General features: G+C 38.4%; 1 protein-coding gene across 2 annotated transcripts in view; it reads right to left on the bottom strand.

The window, feature by feature from the left end:
* Nucleotides 1-13,940, bottom strand: part of E(bx) (nucleosome-remodeling factor subunit NURF301 E(bx)) — a 32,915-nt gene that overhangs the window by 14,898 nt on the left and 4,077 nt on the right. For both annotated transcript variants that reach the window (XM_017626301.1, XM_017626302.1), the window contains exon 3: nt 3,183-7,172. In XM_017626301.1, coding sequence (XP_017481790.1) covers nt 3,183-7,172 — 3,990 coding nt within the window. The remainder of the gene's footprint in view (nt 1-3,182; nt 7,173-13,940) is intronic.

The raw sequence follows: 13,940 nt of genomic DNA, 5'->3' as shown, positions 1-13,940 counted from the left end.
AAGGCATGCACCTGGAATGTCCGGACCCTTAATGGAGAAAGTGCCTCTGCCCGGCTGGTTGATGTCCTCGTAAGGACAAAAGCTGACATCACCGCCATCCAAGAAATGCGTTGGACGGGGCAAGGCAAGCAATGTCTGGGGCCTTGCGACGTCTAATACAGTTGCCACGTAAAGGAGCGAAAATTCGGTGTTGTATTTGTGGGAGAGAGACTCCGTCGCCGAGTACTGTCGTTCACCCCTTTGGACGAGCGTCTAGCCACAATCCACATCAAAGCGAGATTCTTCAACATCTCGCTCATCTGCGCCCATTCCCCGACGGAAGAGAAGGATGAGGCATCCAAGGATCTCTTCTATGAGCGCTTGGAGCGCACATACGAGCGCTGCCCCCTCATGATATCAAAATCGTGCCTGGCGACTTCAATGTCAGGGTGGGCAAGGAAGGGATCTTTGGAACCAAAGTCGGAAAATTCAGCCTCCACGACGAAACGTCCGGGCCCGAAACATGGCAGTATGCAGTACTAGGTTCAAGCATAAAAAGATACATCAAGCTACGTGGCTGTCTCCGGATCGAAAAACGAGAAACCAAATCGATCATGTTGTGATAGACGGAAGGTACGCTTCCAGTGTTTTAGACGTACGCACACTCCGAGGCCCAAACATCGACTCGGACCACTATCGTGTTGCAGCCAAGATACGCACCCGCCTCAGTGCAGCAAAAAATATGCGCCCAAATATGCAAGGAAAGCTAAACGTCGAAAAGCTGCAATCACAACAGACAGCCAGCGCTTTCGCTACTCGATTCTCACACCTGCTCTCAGAGAGCACTCTTCAGCAAACCGACATATGCGAGCAGTGGAACCACATTTCCCGCTCATTAAGTACCGCCGCCGAAGAAGTAGTCGGATTTCAGCGGGCCCGAAAGAACAACTGGTACGATGAGGAGTGTCAGGAAGCTGCAGAGAAAAAAGATGCCGCCTACAGGGCCACGCTGCGATCGGGCGCGACGTATTTGCCGCAATAAGAGAGGCCGAAATACGTAAGTGCGAAGAGCTTGAAATGCTGGCCGAAAGGAAGAATGCCGGAAAATTTTACCAGAGAATTAGGCGACTTACGGAAGGTTTAAAGACCGGGGCGTACTCCTGTAAGAACAATAATGCCGACCTAGTAACTGATGTCCAAAGCGTACTTAAATTATGGAGGGAACAGTCTTCCGCCCTACTAAATGGTAGCAGCACGGAAAGTTGTGGAGAAGAACCCGAGCCCGCAGTCGATGATGACGGAGTAGGGACACGAATTTCGATACGATACGATACCAGAACCCTAGTATCGTATCGAATGTCTAAAACTCAATTTAATAAGATAATCACCCTCATTGCGAGAGTCGTGTAGAATGCGAATCACGTCATTGCCTAAAATTTACACTCGACTAGTGTATTAAAACGTAAAAACTTGGCAGCACTGTATAGTTTCCGACGCTTTTCGTCGTTTACTTATTTCGGCACGACAGTAGACAATGCCAATATTGTCGAGTCGTACAATTTAGCCTAATTTACGACTTATGCAATGAGGCTGCATGTCTCGCGTTACTAATTTCTACTAGCTTAGTGTTTCATTATTCTCTATTTCGCTATTTCTGGGCGTAATATTAAATTTTTCTTCGATCTTCAAAAAGTAGATGAACACAACTACGATTTTTTTACAAATGGCGGCCGCCGCCTTTTTTTCTCCTCCATCTCCTCTATTCGTTGCGAAAGTGACGTCATCAACCGCAGGAATGGGTAATCTTGTATACTATCATTATTGAGGCCTATCGTCTCCCTACTAGCATGAGCTCTATTACGATCATTTGCCTTCAACGGACGTATACCACTTGCGGCGAAAAATAAAACATATATTATTAATTAAATATGGCTGCAAAACCAATAATGTGGAAAAAGTTGCATTATTTCATAGCATCGAGTTGTTTTATTCGCGATTACTGGGCCTATTCTCGATTCAGTCTGAACCTTTCCACAAATTCTGCGTCTCTCAGGAAGAAAGTGTTCATTCTCTCTCGATACCGATACACTATAGGAATGTTTTCGTTTTCACTTTCGGAATCACTTGACCACATATCAACAGCAAAATGGTATGCTAACGGCACAAATACTACACTAAACTGAATCTACTCAGCGTTCGAGATAGGTAGAAAATTGTTCATAATTGTAGAAAAGTCGTAACACAACTGTTCAAGTGTGTTCGTTGTGTTACGGAAACAGACTACAATTGTACAAAAAGTTTAGTAATTACAAGTTGCTTTGTGTTATAAAATATTATTTATAAAATTTCTACAAATTTTAACAAAAATGGTTATCAAGTTTTAATCAGAATCTCTATGCAGTTTTATAGCCCTTTCAGTAGTTTAATCTCGTGTAACTTTGAGATTTTTTTTTTCACGGTGTTGCTCATTTCATACCATATAAAAAATTATCGAAACTGCTTCATATGGAAATTGAAGGGTCTATAAAACTGCATAACCTCATTTTTTCCTGGATTTTTTTTTTATTAAAAAGTTGGAAATACAATGGATACTGTTCTACTGCGGTATTTAAACTGTTTGTATATGCCAGAGTTGTGAAACATTGCACCCATATTCATTGCATATTTCGAATATTTAATAAAACAATCACCATTTCGGAATTTTGCATTTTAAAATACAAATTGTAACCAAAACCAAACGAAGCATGAATTTTGTTTTTGATGCTCTGATTACTCTAGCTATACGTTTCGATAACTTTTCGGATGCGTTTTGGAAAAGTATGGCTGACTTCCTAAATGACAATTGCATTGCATACGTACAAAGTTAAATATTCCATAACGCCGAACTACAATTGGTTGACAATATCGCTTACATCTTTTCGGCGGTTATGGTTTTCGGTATGAACTATATTTTTGTAAAAGATTGTCAAAACTTGAAAACAAGCCGTGTCATTAATTATATGCCCCCTCCACTGTATGTATTGCATAACCATTCAAACAAAAAAAAATCCTAATAAATGCAGTTGCAAATGATTTGAACACATAAAGCNGTCATTAATTATATGCCCCCTCCACTGTATGTATTGCATAACCATTCAAACAAAAAAAAATCCTAATAAATGCAGTTGCAAATGATTTGAACACATAAAGATCTTCAAACTTACCTCGTATGGTTTTGGGCACCTCCAGTGGCACAACGACTTTGCGTCGCAAATACTGCGTCCGTTCGCCGTAACGTCCCAAATGACGCAGCTTTAATAACTCCTGCGTAACAATCTCCGTGTCACTAGTCACTTGATGTTTACCATCTGCTGATGGGGGTTTGGCTATCATATCATCCCAGCGTAAACAACACCAGAGTATGCGCAACTGTAAGGCGATAGCAGCCAGCGTCGTTGCTTTGCTGGTACGAAATGACCAGCAAGTTTTGAAAAGCGGACGCGAACATGGATATGGCCAAACAGAATTGTTCTTGGCCAAATGATGAAAGCCATTAGTGGACACCTTGCCACCCAAACGCGCCAATTTCTTTACCTCGTACGGCGCCAACACCAGTAAGCTCATATTCAGCTTGTGTGTTAGGAATTGCGATGTGAGGGGATATGTTGAACCGATGGGTGTGTTCTTTGATTGCTCGTGCGTTTTCCCCTCCTCCACCTTGGGTTGAGTGTGATCTTGTTGTAATTGGGCCGCTTCACGCCACAGGTAGATGCGACCACGTGGTGATTCCGCTGCATACAAACGCTCCTTGCCATTCGCGTAGTATTCTTTTTCATATTTTGTAACATCTTCGCGTTTTGTGACGCGCGGCTGTGTGGGAAATCTTCGATTTTGTTTGATATTCGATGCTGTCGTTTGTTTTTCATAGGTTTGATTGAGCACATCCTTGGTGCCGATGTACGACTTGCTGTTGCGCGCCTTTTGCGACTTCTTGCATTTTCTAGCGAGTGAAGCGTCCATGCCCAACGAAGCATCGTTGCCGGCCGTAAGCGCAGCCAGCGAGTCGTCGTTGGTTGTCTCAGAGCTCTCGATCTCCACATTGCTGCATACATCGATGCTATCAATGAATTCCATGCGCTCATCTGTAGTACCAGCACCATCGCTGGTGCCCTGGTTTTCCTCCTTTACTACATTACCGGCGACGGTCGCAGAGTTTTCTTCTTGCTTCGATATGTAACAATCACGCCAGAGCTTTTTATCGTATGGCACTGCTACAGTGCGTGCATGTTCCCAATCTTGCACCAAATCCAATGGGCTTTCATCGATCAACCAGCGACAATCCTCGGCCTCATCCAACATGAGTGATGCATCCTTTTTACCCTCAGTAAGTTTTTGCTCCAGTATCGACGGCTTTTTCACAGCGCCCAATATTGCAGCTACTGTTTCCTTGGAGCCTTTGCCAGCAATGTGTGCTTTGCGCAACAAAAGCAACAACTCTTTCTTAGCGCGTGCTTTCTGGAGGCATAGTGGTGAATAGCAAGTGTTTTGGGTTATTTGTGAAACTGCATTGGAATTGGTGTTGCACTCTTTTGTGTAGCAACGATATTGCTTGGCGAATCTATTCAACTGACTGAATTGCAGGCGAACTGTTTGAATTTTCTTTGCTAACGAATTAATCAAGTCCAGATTAACATCGTTACTAGGTGCGTTCTTCTGCTGTACATATTGTATATCCATTAGACGACGCTCTAGGAATGTTCGTTTGGCCGCCTTCCTATTTGGTTCCGCCTTTGTATCATCCGCCTCTGTGGCGGTAATTGTCGGTGAATCATCCGCATCCTTCTCAGTTTTAACTGCCAATTCTTCCTCGGCTTGCTTCAATTCCAATCGTCGTGCAAGTAAGTCGTCGAGTCGGCTTTTACGCGCAATTTTCGGGTACATTAGTCGGCCGGGCATAGCTAACGACTTGGAAACATCAATTGTACCAATATTATTTGCTGCGCCAGCGTCGCCATCAGCTGCATCATCGCTATCGAAGTCTAGTATTTGCACATCCCTAAACTTTTGTAAGTAATAATAATCGGCGCCTTGCTTAACTGCCGCGCTGCATTGCAGTAGGAATTTGTGTGTGCGTGGATCTACGCTAACTATTTCATCCACATCGCTGCCTTTTGTGAAGTGCACATTCACCTTCACGGGCGGTATAGCCAGCCCGTGCCGATATGAGGCACGTCGTCTGCTGCCACCGCCGACGCCGCAACGACGACTAGTCGATAGCCACATCCAACCCCATTGACCGTGTATACGGTATTCTTCGCCTTTCTGTTTCCATACCTGATGCTTTAGTCCTAAGGAGTATTTTATATAGTTGAAAGCGAGACGATTCCGTTCCTCCTCATCGTCACGTTCGCGTTTTTCACGCTTCTCCATTTTCTTGCGTTCTTCACGCTCTGACGAAGTTATGCGGCACAAAGTCAGATGGCCTAGTTGTTCATGCCAAACATTGGCAAAGATCACATTTTTAAGTGATGCTTGGAGTAGTAGTAATACTACGACGAATTCTGTTGGACGACGCGCATCACCTACTGTCCTGCGCCATTTCCATTTGAGGAGGCGCCAATTCGGTATCATAAACGACGAAGGTACGCTTTCTTCAAAGTTGAGTAGTGTCTGTCGCAAAGTTTGAGTGATACTATCCAAACTGCCCATCGTAACACCGATCCATTTAAATTCTGAGGCTGTGGTGAGTGAAAATTTATGTGACAAGTGACGACGCTTATCGCGCTCTTCGTTGCGCTGCGGTTTATTCAAAGCAATCTGATTTGATGTGTATTGATTTACGTAGTTCTTAAAACCATGCTCCATACCTAGTTTGAAGTGCGTGAGATCGTTTGCATTTTGACTGGTTTTCAGACGTGTCATCATCTTATTTTCTGTGCCGCTTTCATTCATTTGTGCATCTGCCTCCTCAGTACCACGGAGCAAAGCCCATGTCTTCTTGTTTTCCTCGTCAATATATGATAGCCTTTGGTACTTGTTTTGTTCCTTCGTAATAGACTCTGTCAATTTCATTTGACGTATAATCTCATCTTTCCGTTCTGTCAATTGATTATACAGCCCAGATTCCAAGTCGTCTTTGTCTAAAAGGTTTAGTAACTGCTCTAATTTTGATTCTGTACTGTAGTACCAAATTTTGCCATTATCATATTCAGGCTGGCCTTCGACAAATATTCTACGTGCAATGAACCAAAATTTACGTCCGTGCCTATCCAAGCCTAATATTTCGTGCCTTATAAGCACACCTTGCTTCTCCTGTGGCAACACACAGTCAACAACTCCGCTAACCTTATGTGACTTACACAAATTGCATTGCCAATCCTCGGTTGGCACATCATTCAGCGGTGGATCTACGCACTCCAAATGATACACGGCTGGACATGTTTCGCAACATAACAAATCACCTAATCTATGGCAAATACGGCAATGATCATCGTAGTGTATTGGCCCCTCTTGTAACATTACATCACGAACAGCATTCGTTGTTAAAAATTGATTGGTCAAAAATTGTAAAACTATTATGCGATCGGTTACCCCTGTAAATGGGTAATCACCAGCACATAATATATTATATACTTCACGACTGAAAATTGTATCACTTTCTACATAGCTGCGTAGTACTTCGGGCCAGGTAATGCCATCAATCAGATATAGACTAATATTGACTGTATCTTTCTGATCGAGCGGTCCAAAGTGTGTCCCTTGCACATCTTCTTCACGCAAAATAGCTTTCAATAACATAATGTGTACTTCAGCAATAAGTGCGCTTTGTTCATCACTAGCCAAAGCGGCACAAAAGTCTTCAAAACGGAATGGTGACAAGCGTACCAGATGACGAAATCTTCTTAAAACTTCATAAATACTCAAAGACTTAAGTAACAATTCATTTTTCATTAATAAATCTTCCGAAGAGTCTGGCATTTCTAGAGGATCGTATTCACGATCTTGTAACCAAATTGGATCAGGACTTGGTGGTCGCGGTGGACGACCAAGACCATTTTGTGTAAAACTGCATACAGAGAATTCAGATTCACTCTCATTTGCCGCATCCAGACTCTCCTCTTCATCTGTTGCAGAGCAAAGTAATTCGTCATCTATATCACTCTTTTCACTCGAATCTCCAAAATCTGAGCCATAATGGTACTCGGATTCATATCCTGTAAAGAAAAAAGGTAACATTATTTACAATTCCTACTGTATTGATAACCTTGAATATGGAAACAAAACCAAGTATTATTATCTATAAGAATATCTTTTGGCTTTAGCCCGTAATCATAAATAAGTTAGAAAAACATACGTTTAGGAGAATTTTTATTCCTGATACCGATTCGGAATAATTTCATTTTTTTTAATTAATCTCAACGGTTTTATTGAAAGTTTTGAATATTTTATTACATCATTTATATATATCAGGAATATAATCGGTCGAAGGACCGATGTTTTAAAAATAACTGCGCTCCATCAAAAATGTTGATAAAAATTTGTTGTAAAGTTTTAACACTTTGATTAATATGGTTTTCGTTAAAGCATGGACAATATTTTCATTAAAAAATAAAAATAAAAAACATTGTGAATATGAAAAAAAATCAACACGTGAACACTTGTTTGCGTTACTTACTGTACATACAGCGGCGTTCAAAATAATAGCAGCAAATCTCAAAATGATGTTGTTGGCAACTTATCTTTATTTATTTATTGTAAATAATTTTCATTTTAAATATGGGTCGACCTACATACATATATCAGATACCACACAAATAAAAGTTTCAAAGCTTGCACAAAGTTTACAAAAACTAATCAAACTTAAAAAAAAAAAATGTATAAAAGTTTCGATTTTTAGTTTTATAGCCCATCAAATTTTAGTATAATAAAGTGCAAGTGCAAGTATATAAAGTGCAAGTTTAAAGTCGCCAAAAATTACCACTGATTTTTCATTTATTTTTTTTTTTGTCGAGGATGTTGCGCATTTGCTTCCATATAACGCATGAACAAAACTTACTTTTATATGGAAGAAAATGCGCAAAACCCTCAACAAAAAAAAATTCTAAAAATATTAACTGTAATTTTTAGAAACTTGAAAGTTGAACTTTATATTTTAGTATAATAATTGAATAGTTTATAAAACTGCATAGCCGAAATCTCTCTAAGAAATCTAATTTAAAAAAGTTTGATGAACATCTTTTAAGTTTAAATAGTTTTTGTAAACTTCAAAACTTTTATTTATGTGGTATCTGATATAGATCCGACCCACATTTTAAGTGAAAATTATTAACAATAAATAAATAAAGATAAGTTCCCAACAGTATCATTTTGAATTTTGCTGCTATTATTTTGACCGCCAATGTACCAATAAAATTCTTGAAGAATGTCTAAACCACAGTATACAGTAATCCAGATAGCCAAAACAAAAAATGTAAATATGCTTATTTGACATTTTGTTTGAATGTATTGGTTGATATTTTTTCACAGTTGTCGTTTTCGTTAACCCAAATGAAATCCAATTTAAATATTTTCTTATAGGGAAAAATATTTTCAAGTTACATAAAATAAAATAACGAGAAAAACCAAATTCCAAGCAAATCAAGCGGGAAGCGTAAGCGATTATGACCGGATGCAGTTCCTACATAAGTCAAACCGTGTTCCGAACACAACTTTGAGTGAATAATGGTGGGCTGACTTTGTAAAATGGTCCCATCGATTAGGCGGTAAAACAAGCATTACTTAGCTTATTTTGGAATGTACAAAATTTGTATGTATTTCTTCAACCGCTTATTCACATTTGAAAGAGGATAATGCATGAATTGATGCAAGTAAAGACGGTTTATGCAGATAAGCAAGCGCGTTTGTTAACCGTATAAAATCTATGTACATATATACACATATGCATACATATATATCAAAATATTCAGAATGACGAGATGAATTGGTCCAGGCCTCTCTGTTTGTAAACACGCTAACTTGAACAAAATTTCGATATTTTAACGAAAGTCGGTGTCGAAGTTGCCTTTGGTATAATTTAGGTTAGTGTTAAATTTTGGCGAAATCTGCCAATAACCACGAACACCTCCCACGTAGTAATTAAAATATTTTTGTTTTATTATTTTTTTACGAATTTTGCTGTTCAAATTTACATTTCAACAAACATTTGTGGGTACTCTTACATCAGTCGTTGCCTATGGGTTAATGACAAAAAAATCCTATACATTCACAATATTTCATGTATTAATTTTCAAATAAGCATATTGTCAATGGCTGGTTTACTGTATACTGTGGTCTAAACAATTGTATTATAACATAATATTTGCGTTTATACATTTTTACAGTAAAATTTCCCCATAAATATGAATCAGTTAACAATGCAATATGGTTTCTTTTTTTAGTTATCGCAGTGTTTTTCATACTTCTAAATTTTGGTTAATTTTTTAATAAAATATGGCTTATATTTTAAACAACATCCTGGTATGAAACTGTGTACGGAATTGAAAAATCTGCAACATTTCATCAACATTGCAAACTTTTTAATAAGAATTAAAAAAATCAAGTATGCAGTTTTATATTTATAGCCCATTTAATTTTAGTATATGAAATTTCTTAGTTTTCCCAGGCATTTGGGGTCCGATTAATCTGAATTTGCAATTTAGTTCTACCAAAAACGGCCGCTGAGTACGCTTTGGTGCAATAGAAAATGAAGTAACATTGTTTAGCAACAATGTTGAGAAACATTGTTTGCACATCGCACCCTGCGGCCGTTTTCGGTAAAAATAAAACTGCAAATTGAGATTTCTCGGACCCAACACCCACAGAGGAGACTTTAATCGTATAAATATTTTAATTTACATTTAAATCAATTTCAGCTGCTCTGCGACCACCAACATCAAATTGAAACAAAAAAAATACGCATAAGATCGCCAACCGGGCAAAACTTAAAAATCATTTTTTATATACAATCCAGACTTTCAGATAATCTTGGTTTCATCGATTCCCCAGAAAAAGAATGAACGTAAATTTGAAATGTCTAAAAATTCGATATGATTTTCGATATTTTTTTCCTCACGGCGTTATGTACTTTTTCCATATAAATAATTTTTTTTTTTTGTGAAGGATGTTGCGGATTTTTTTCATATAAAAAAGTTTTGATCATAAGCATGTGCTGCCTTCTTAAGCTTAATCTTATTTATTAGTCGTCTAATAAACTATAAGGGGTATTTGTTGTGCTTCTTATTAAAAATCGGAACAAAACGAGCGATACCATCAAAAACTATTTCATAAAACATTTCATCGAGTGTATTTAGCTTATAAAGGTTGATCCAATTGGTGTTCCAAGAAGAGTCGATTGAGTGCGATATAGTCAGCTTTTTTAAAGCAGTATACAAGGGGAGAGTTTACCTTCAAACTGGAGCTAAAGTGGATATTAACATTTAAGCCGGAGTGGTATAGATCTTCGGTAACAACAGGAATCGTTTATCAACCACAGCTTCGATATTACTGAAACATAGGTCCAAAAGTTGACCATATGCATTTGGTATATTGTTAAGTTGTCAATGTTGCTATATGAGCCTGGCATACATCACTTGAAGAACGGGGTGGGATGCATACACTACCGACAATAATACTAGTTTTTGAGCCCTTGATTTTCACAAAGATTTGCTCCGGATGATTGTTTTCAATTTATTTATTTATTTATTTACTAGCTTATACCCGCGGGTTTCACCCCACGATTTTATACAAATTCCGAAAATAATTTAATGATGTTATATTTTATTTCTGTGCCCATTTTGTTATAGCTCGTTATTTTTTAAGCGAGTTAAGGTATTTAGGCTATGAAATTCTGTGCGCTAGGCATACGAAAGATATCAATCCCTCTAAGTTTATCTTAGAATGGTTCCAGGGATACGCCGCGTGAACGTGTAATCTTCTTGGAGGTGCCACGGCGAAGCTAATATTTCCAACTCAAATTTAGTAACCTGGACTTGATAAATACCACTCCTCATCAAGAGGTATGTATGCATCATGACATCTGTACATTATAAGGCCGAACCTGGCTCTGCCTTCTCCATTAAATGAAAATTTTTCTGTCAGTACGGCACTTATAAAATAAATCTCCATAACAAATTTAAAATACTTCCAGAGATTTTCTATCCTTCCAGAGATATGTATTAAGAAATGTTTAGTATGTACGGTNTTTCCATTAAATGAAATTTTTTCTGTCAGTAAGGCACGCATAAAATAAATCTGCATAACAAATTTAAAATACTTCCAGAGATTTTCTATCCTTCCAGAGATATGTATTAAGAAATTTTTAGTATGTATGGGAGGCGACATGCCTCACTCACATTTTTTCCATGAGCAATTGATACATTTTGTATACACAACTCCATACCAAGTTACAGTATTCTTCCACAAACACTTCCAGGGATATGTGGCAAGAAAAAGTCAATTTATACAGGAAGTGCCACGCCCATTTTTCTTATAACCTTAATCTTCTTCCATGAATTTAGAGTTGATTTTACATGCCCCAGTAGCAAGTCCCAGTAATCTACCTTGAACACCTCTAGAGATATGCAGTATAAAACAGTAAATTTGTACGGGAGGTACCATGGCCCCTTTTCGAATAATGCAAATTTTTCTCCATGAGTATGGAATTAATTTNTCCGCGTATTAATTTAATTCAACTTTTCTAATAGGTGGCAACTCCTAAAATAGTAGCCTGTTTTCCAACGTAGGTCATAAGCTATCCCTGCGCCAAATTTCATGCAAATCCGTTCAGTCGTTTCTGCGTATTAATTTGGTGGCAACTCTTCCAAAAAATTAGCCTATTTTCCACTGTAGGTCATAAGCTATCTGCTTGCAAAACTTCATGCAAATCCGTTCAGACTTTTGCGCGTATTAATTTAATTACACTTTTTTACCAGGTGGCAACTCTTAAAAAAGTATCCCATTTTCCAACCTAGCTCATAACCTATCTGTGCAAAGACTTCCATGCAAATCAGATCACTCATTTCCGCGTATTAATTTAATGCAAATCTTTTCAGTCGTTTCCGCGTATTTATTTAATTAAGCTTTTTTAACAGGTGGCAACTCTCAAGAAAAGTAGCCTATTTTCCAATCTACATAGGTAATAAGCTATTTGTGTGCAAATTTTCATGCAAATCCGTTCAGTCGTTCCCGCATATTAAATAAATTAAACTTTTTTAACAGGTGGCAACTCTTAAAAAACTACAGTGGAAAATAGGCTAATTTTTTGGAAGAGTTGCCACCAAATTAATACGCAGAAACGACTGAACGGATTTGCATGAAATTTGGCGCAGGGATAGCTTATGACCTACGTTGGAAAACAGGCTACTATTTTAGGAGTTGCCACCTATTAGAAAAGTTGAATTAAATTAATACGCGGAGTGGAAAACGGTTCGCAACAAGAAATCAAATAGATATAAAAATATTGTTGTGGGCAGTAATACTAACATGCGACCTCGACGTTGTAATTAAAAAGAAGTGGTTACACATCTCTTCGTTCAAACCATCCGTGACTGAAGATAAAATAATTTCATATGTTGCTAATCAGTCAGGCGTTGACAGTCAACACCTGGCTTGCTACAAGCTGGTTAAAAAGGGTGCTTCTGTCGATAGTTTGCGTAGCCTTAACTTTAAATTTGGCGTTTCACCAGCATTCTACAACCAAATTGCGAATCCAGCTGTCTGGCCGACTAATATAAAAGTAAGACCGTTCCGCTTTTTTCAAAAACTGGACAACTCGGAAGCGAACCACTAGCCCAAATCGCAGCTGCAATGATAATAATCTGAAAATCTACTACCAAAATATATCTGGTATGCGAACTAAATGTGCAAAGGTTCGCATGTTAACTGCTCATTTGGAATATGACGTATACGTTTTTGTGGAATCATGGCTTAACGACAGCTTTTCTGATTGCGAAATCTTTGATTCTGACCTTTTCGACATTTTTCGCAAAGACCGTGATGCTGAGAAGACGGGATGTTCTAGAGGCGGTGGTGTTCTCATAGCGGCTCAACGGAGATTCAAAGCTTCACAAGTAACGCTCACCAATTCTGACTCGCTCCTTGATCAGCTTTGCGTCTGTATTCACAGCTCCTCCGGCGATATCCTTTATATATGTGCGTCATACATCCCGCCGAATAGCTCTGAAAGCCTATACGTTGCACATGCTGATAACTTCGTATCATTGGCGTCTGATGTCGTTGGTAATAATCACATTTGTGTTCTTGGTGATTTCAACTTTAGCCGGTTGAACTGGACTCCAAGTGGGGATTCTGCTGCTCTTATAACTGCAAACGTGAGCTCTCCAACAGAAATTTATATCGTTGATAGCTTTTCAAGTATTGGATTACAGCAAGTTAACTGTATTTATAACCAACTAAATAGACTATTGGATCTTACTTTTATCAGTGACAATGTAAACTTCACGTTATCGGAGTGTATGTCTCCCATCTCTCCGGCTATAATGCATCATGTGCCTCTCGCTCTTGAGCTGGAGTTTTATAACTTTGATTCATTGCCGGAAGATCGCAGTATTAATTTTAACTATAAAGCGAGTGATTTTTCTTCCTTAAATGATGCTCTATCGGATATAGATTGGAGTTATACTTTCCGTGGCAGTGATGTAACCTCTTGTTACCGTATTTTTAAGACCACCCTCTATGAGCTATGCCTACAGTACATCCCTATTCTTAAGAAGAAGGTGTACAAACTACCGTGGTACACGAAGCGTTTAAAGCATCTAAAAAATTTAAAAAACAAATTTAGCAAATTGTATAAATCCTCAAACGACTCCGCGCATCTTCTTAAGTTCCGGTACTTTCTAAAAGAATTTAATTGTTTGAACAAATTTTTATACCGAAATTATATTTTACACTTTGAAGCTAATATTATCTCGAATCCCAAATCTTTC

Source organism: Rhagoletis zephyria, unplaced genomic scaffold, assembly GCF_001687245.7.
Source record: "Rhagoletis zephyria isolate East Lansing unplaced genomic scaffold, Rhagoletis_zephyria_1.1 Rzeph_scaffold_04539, whole genome shotgun sequence".
Classification (NCBI taxonomy): Eukaryota; Metazoa; Arthropoda; class Insecta; order Diptera; family Tephritidae; genus Rhagoletis; species Rhagoletis zephyria.
Note: the sequence above shows the minus strand (reverse complement) of the source record. Positions and strands in the feature narration are given on the sequence as shown.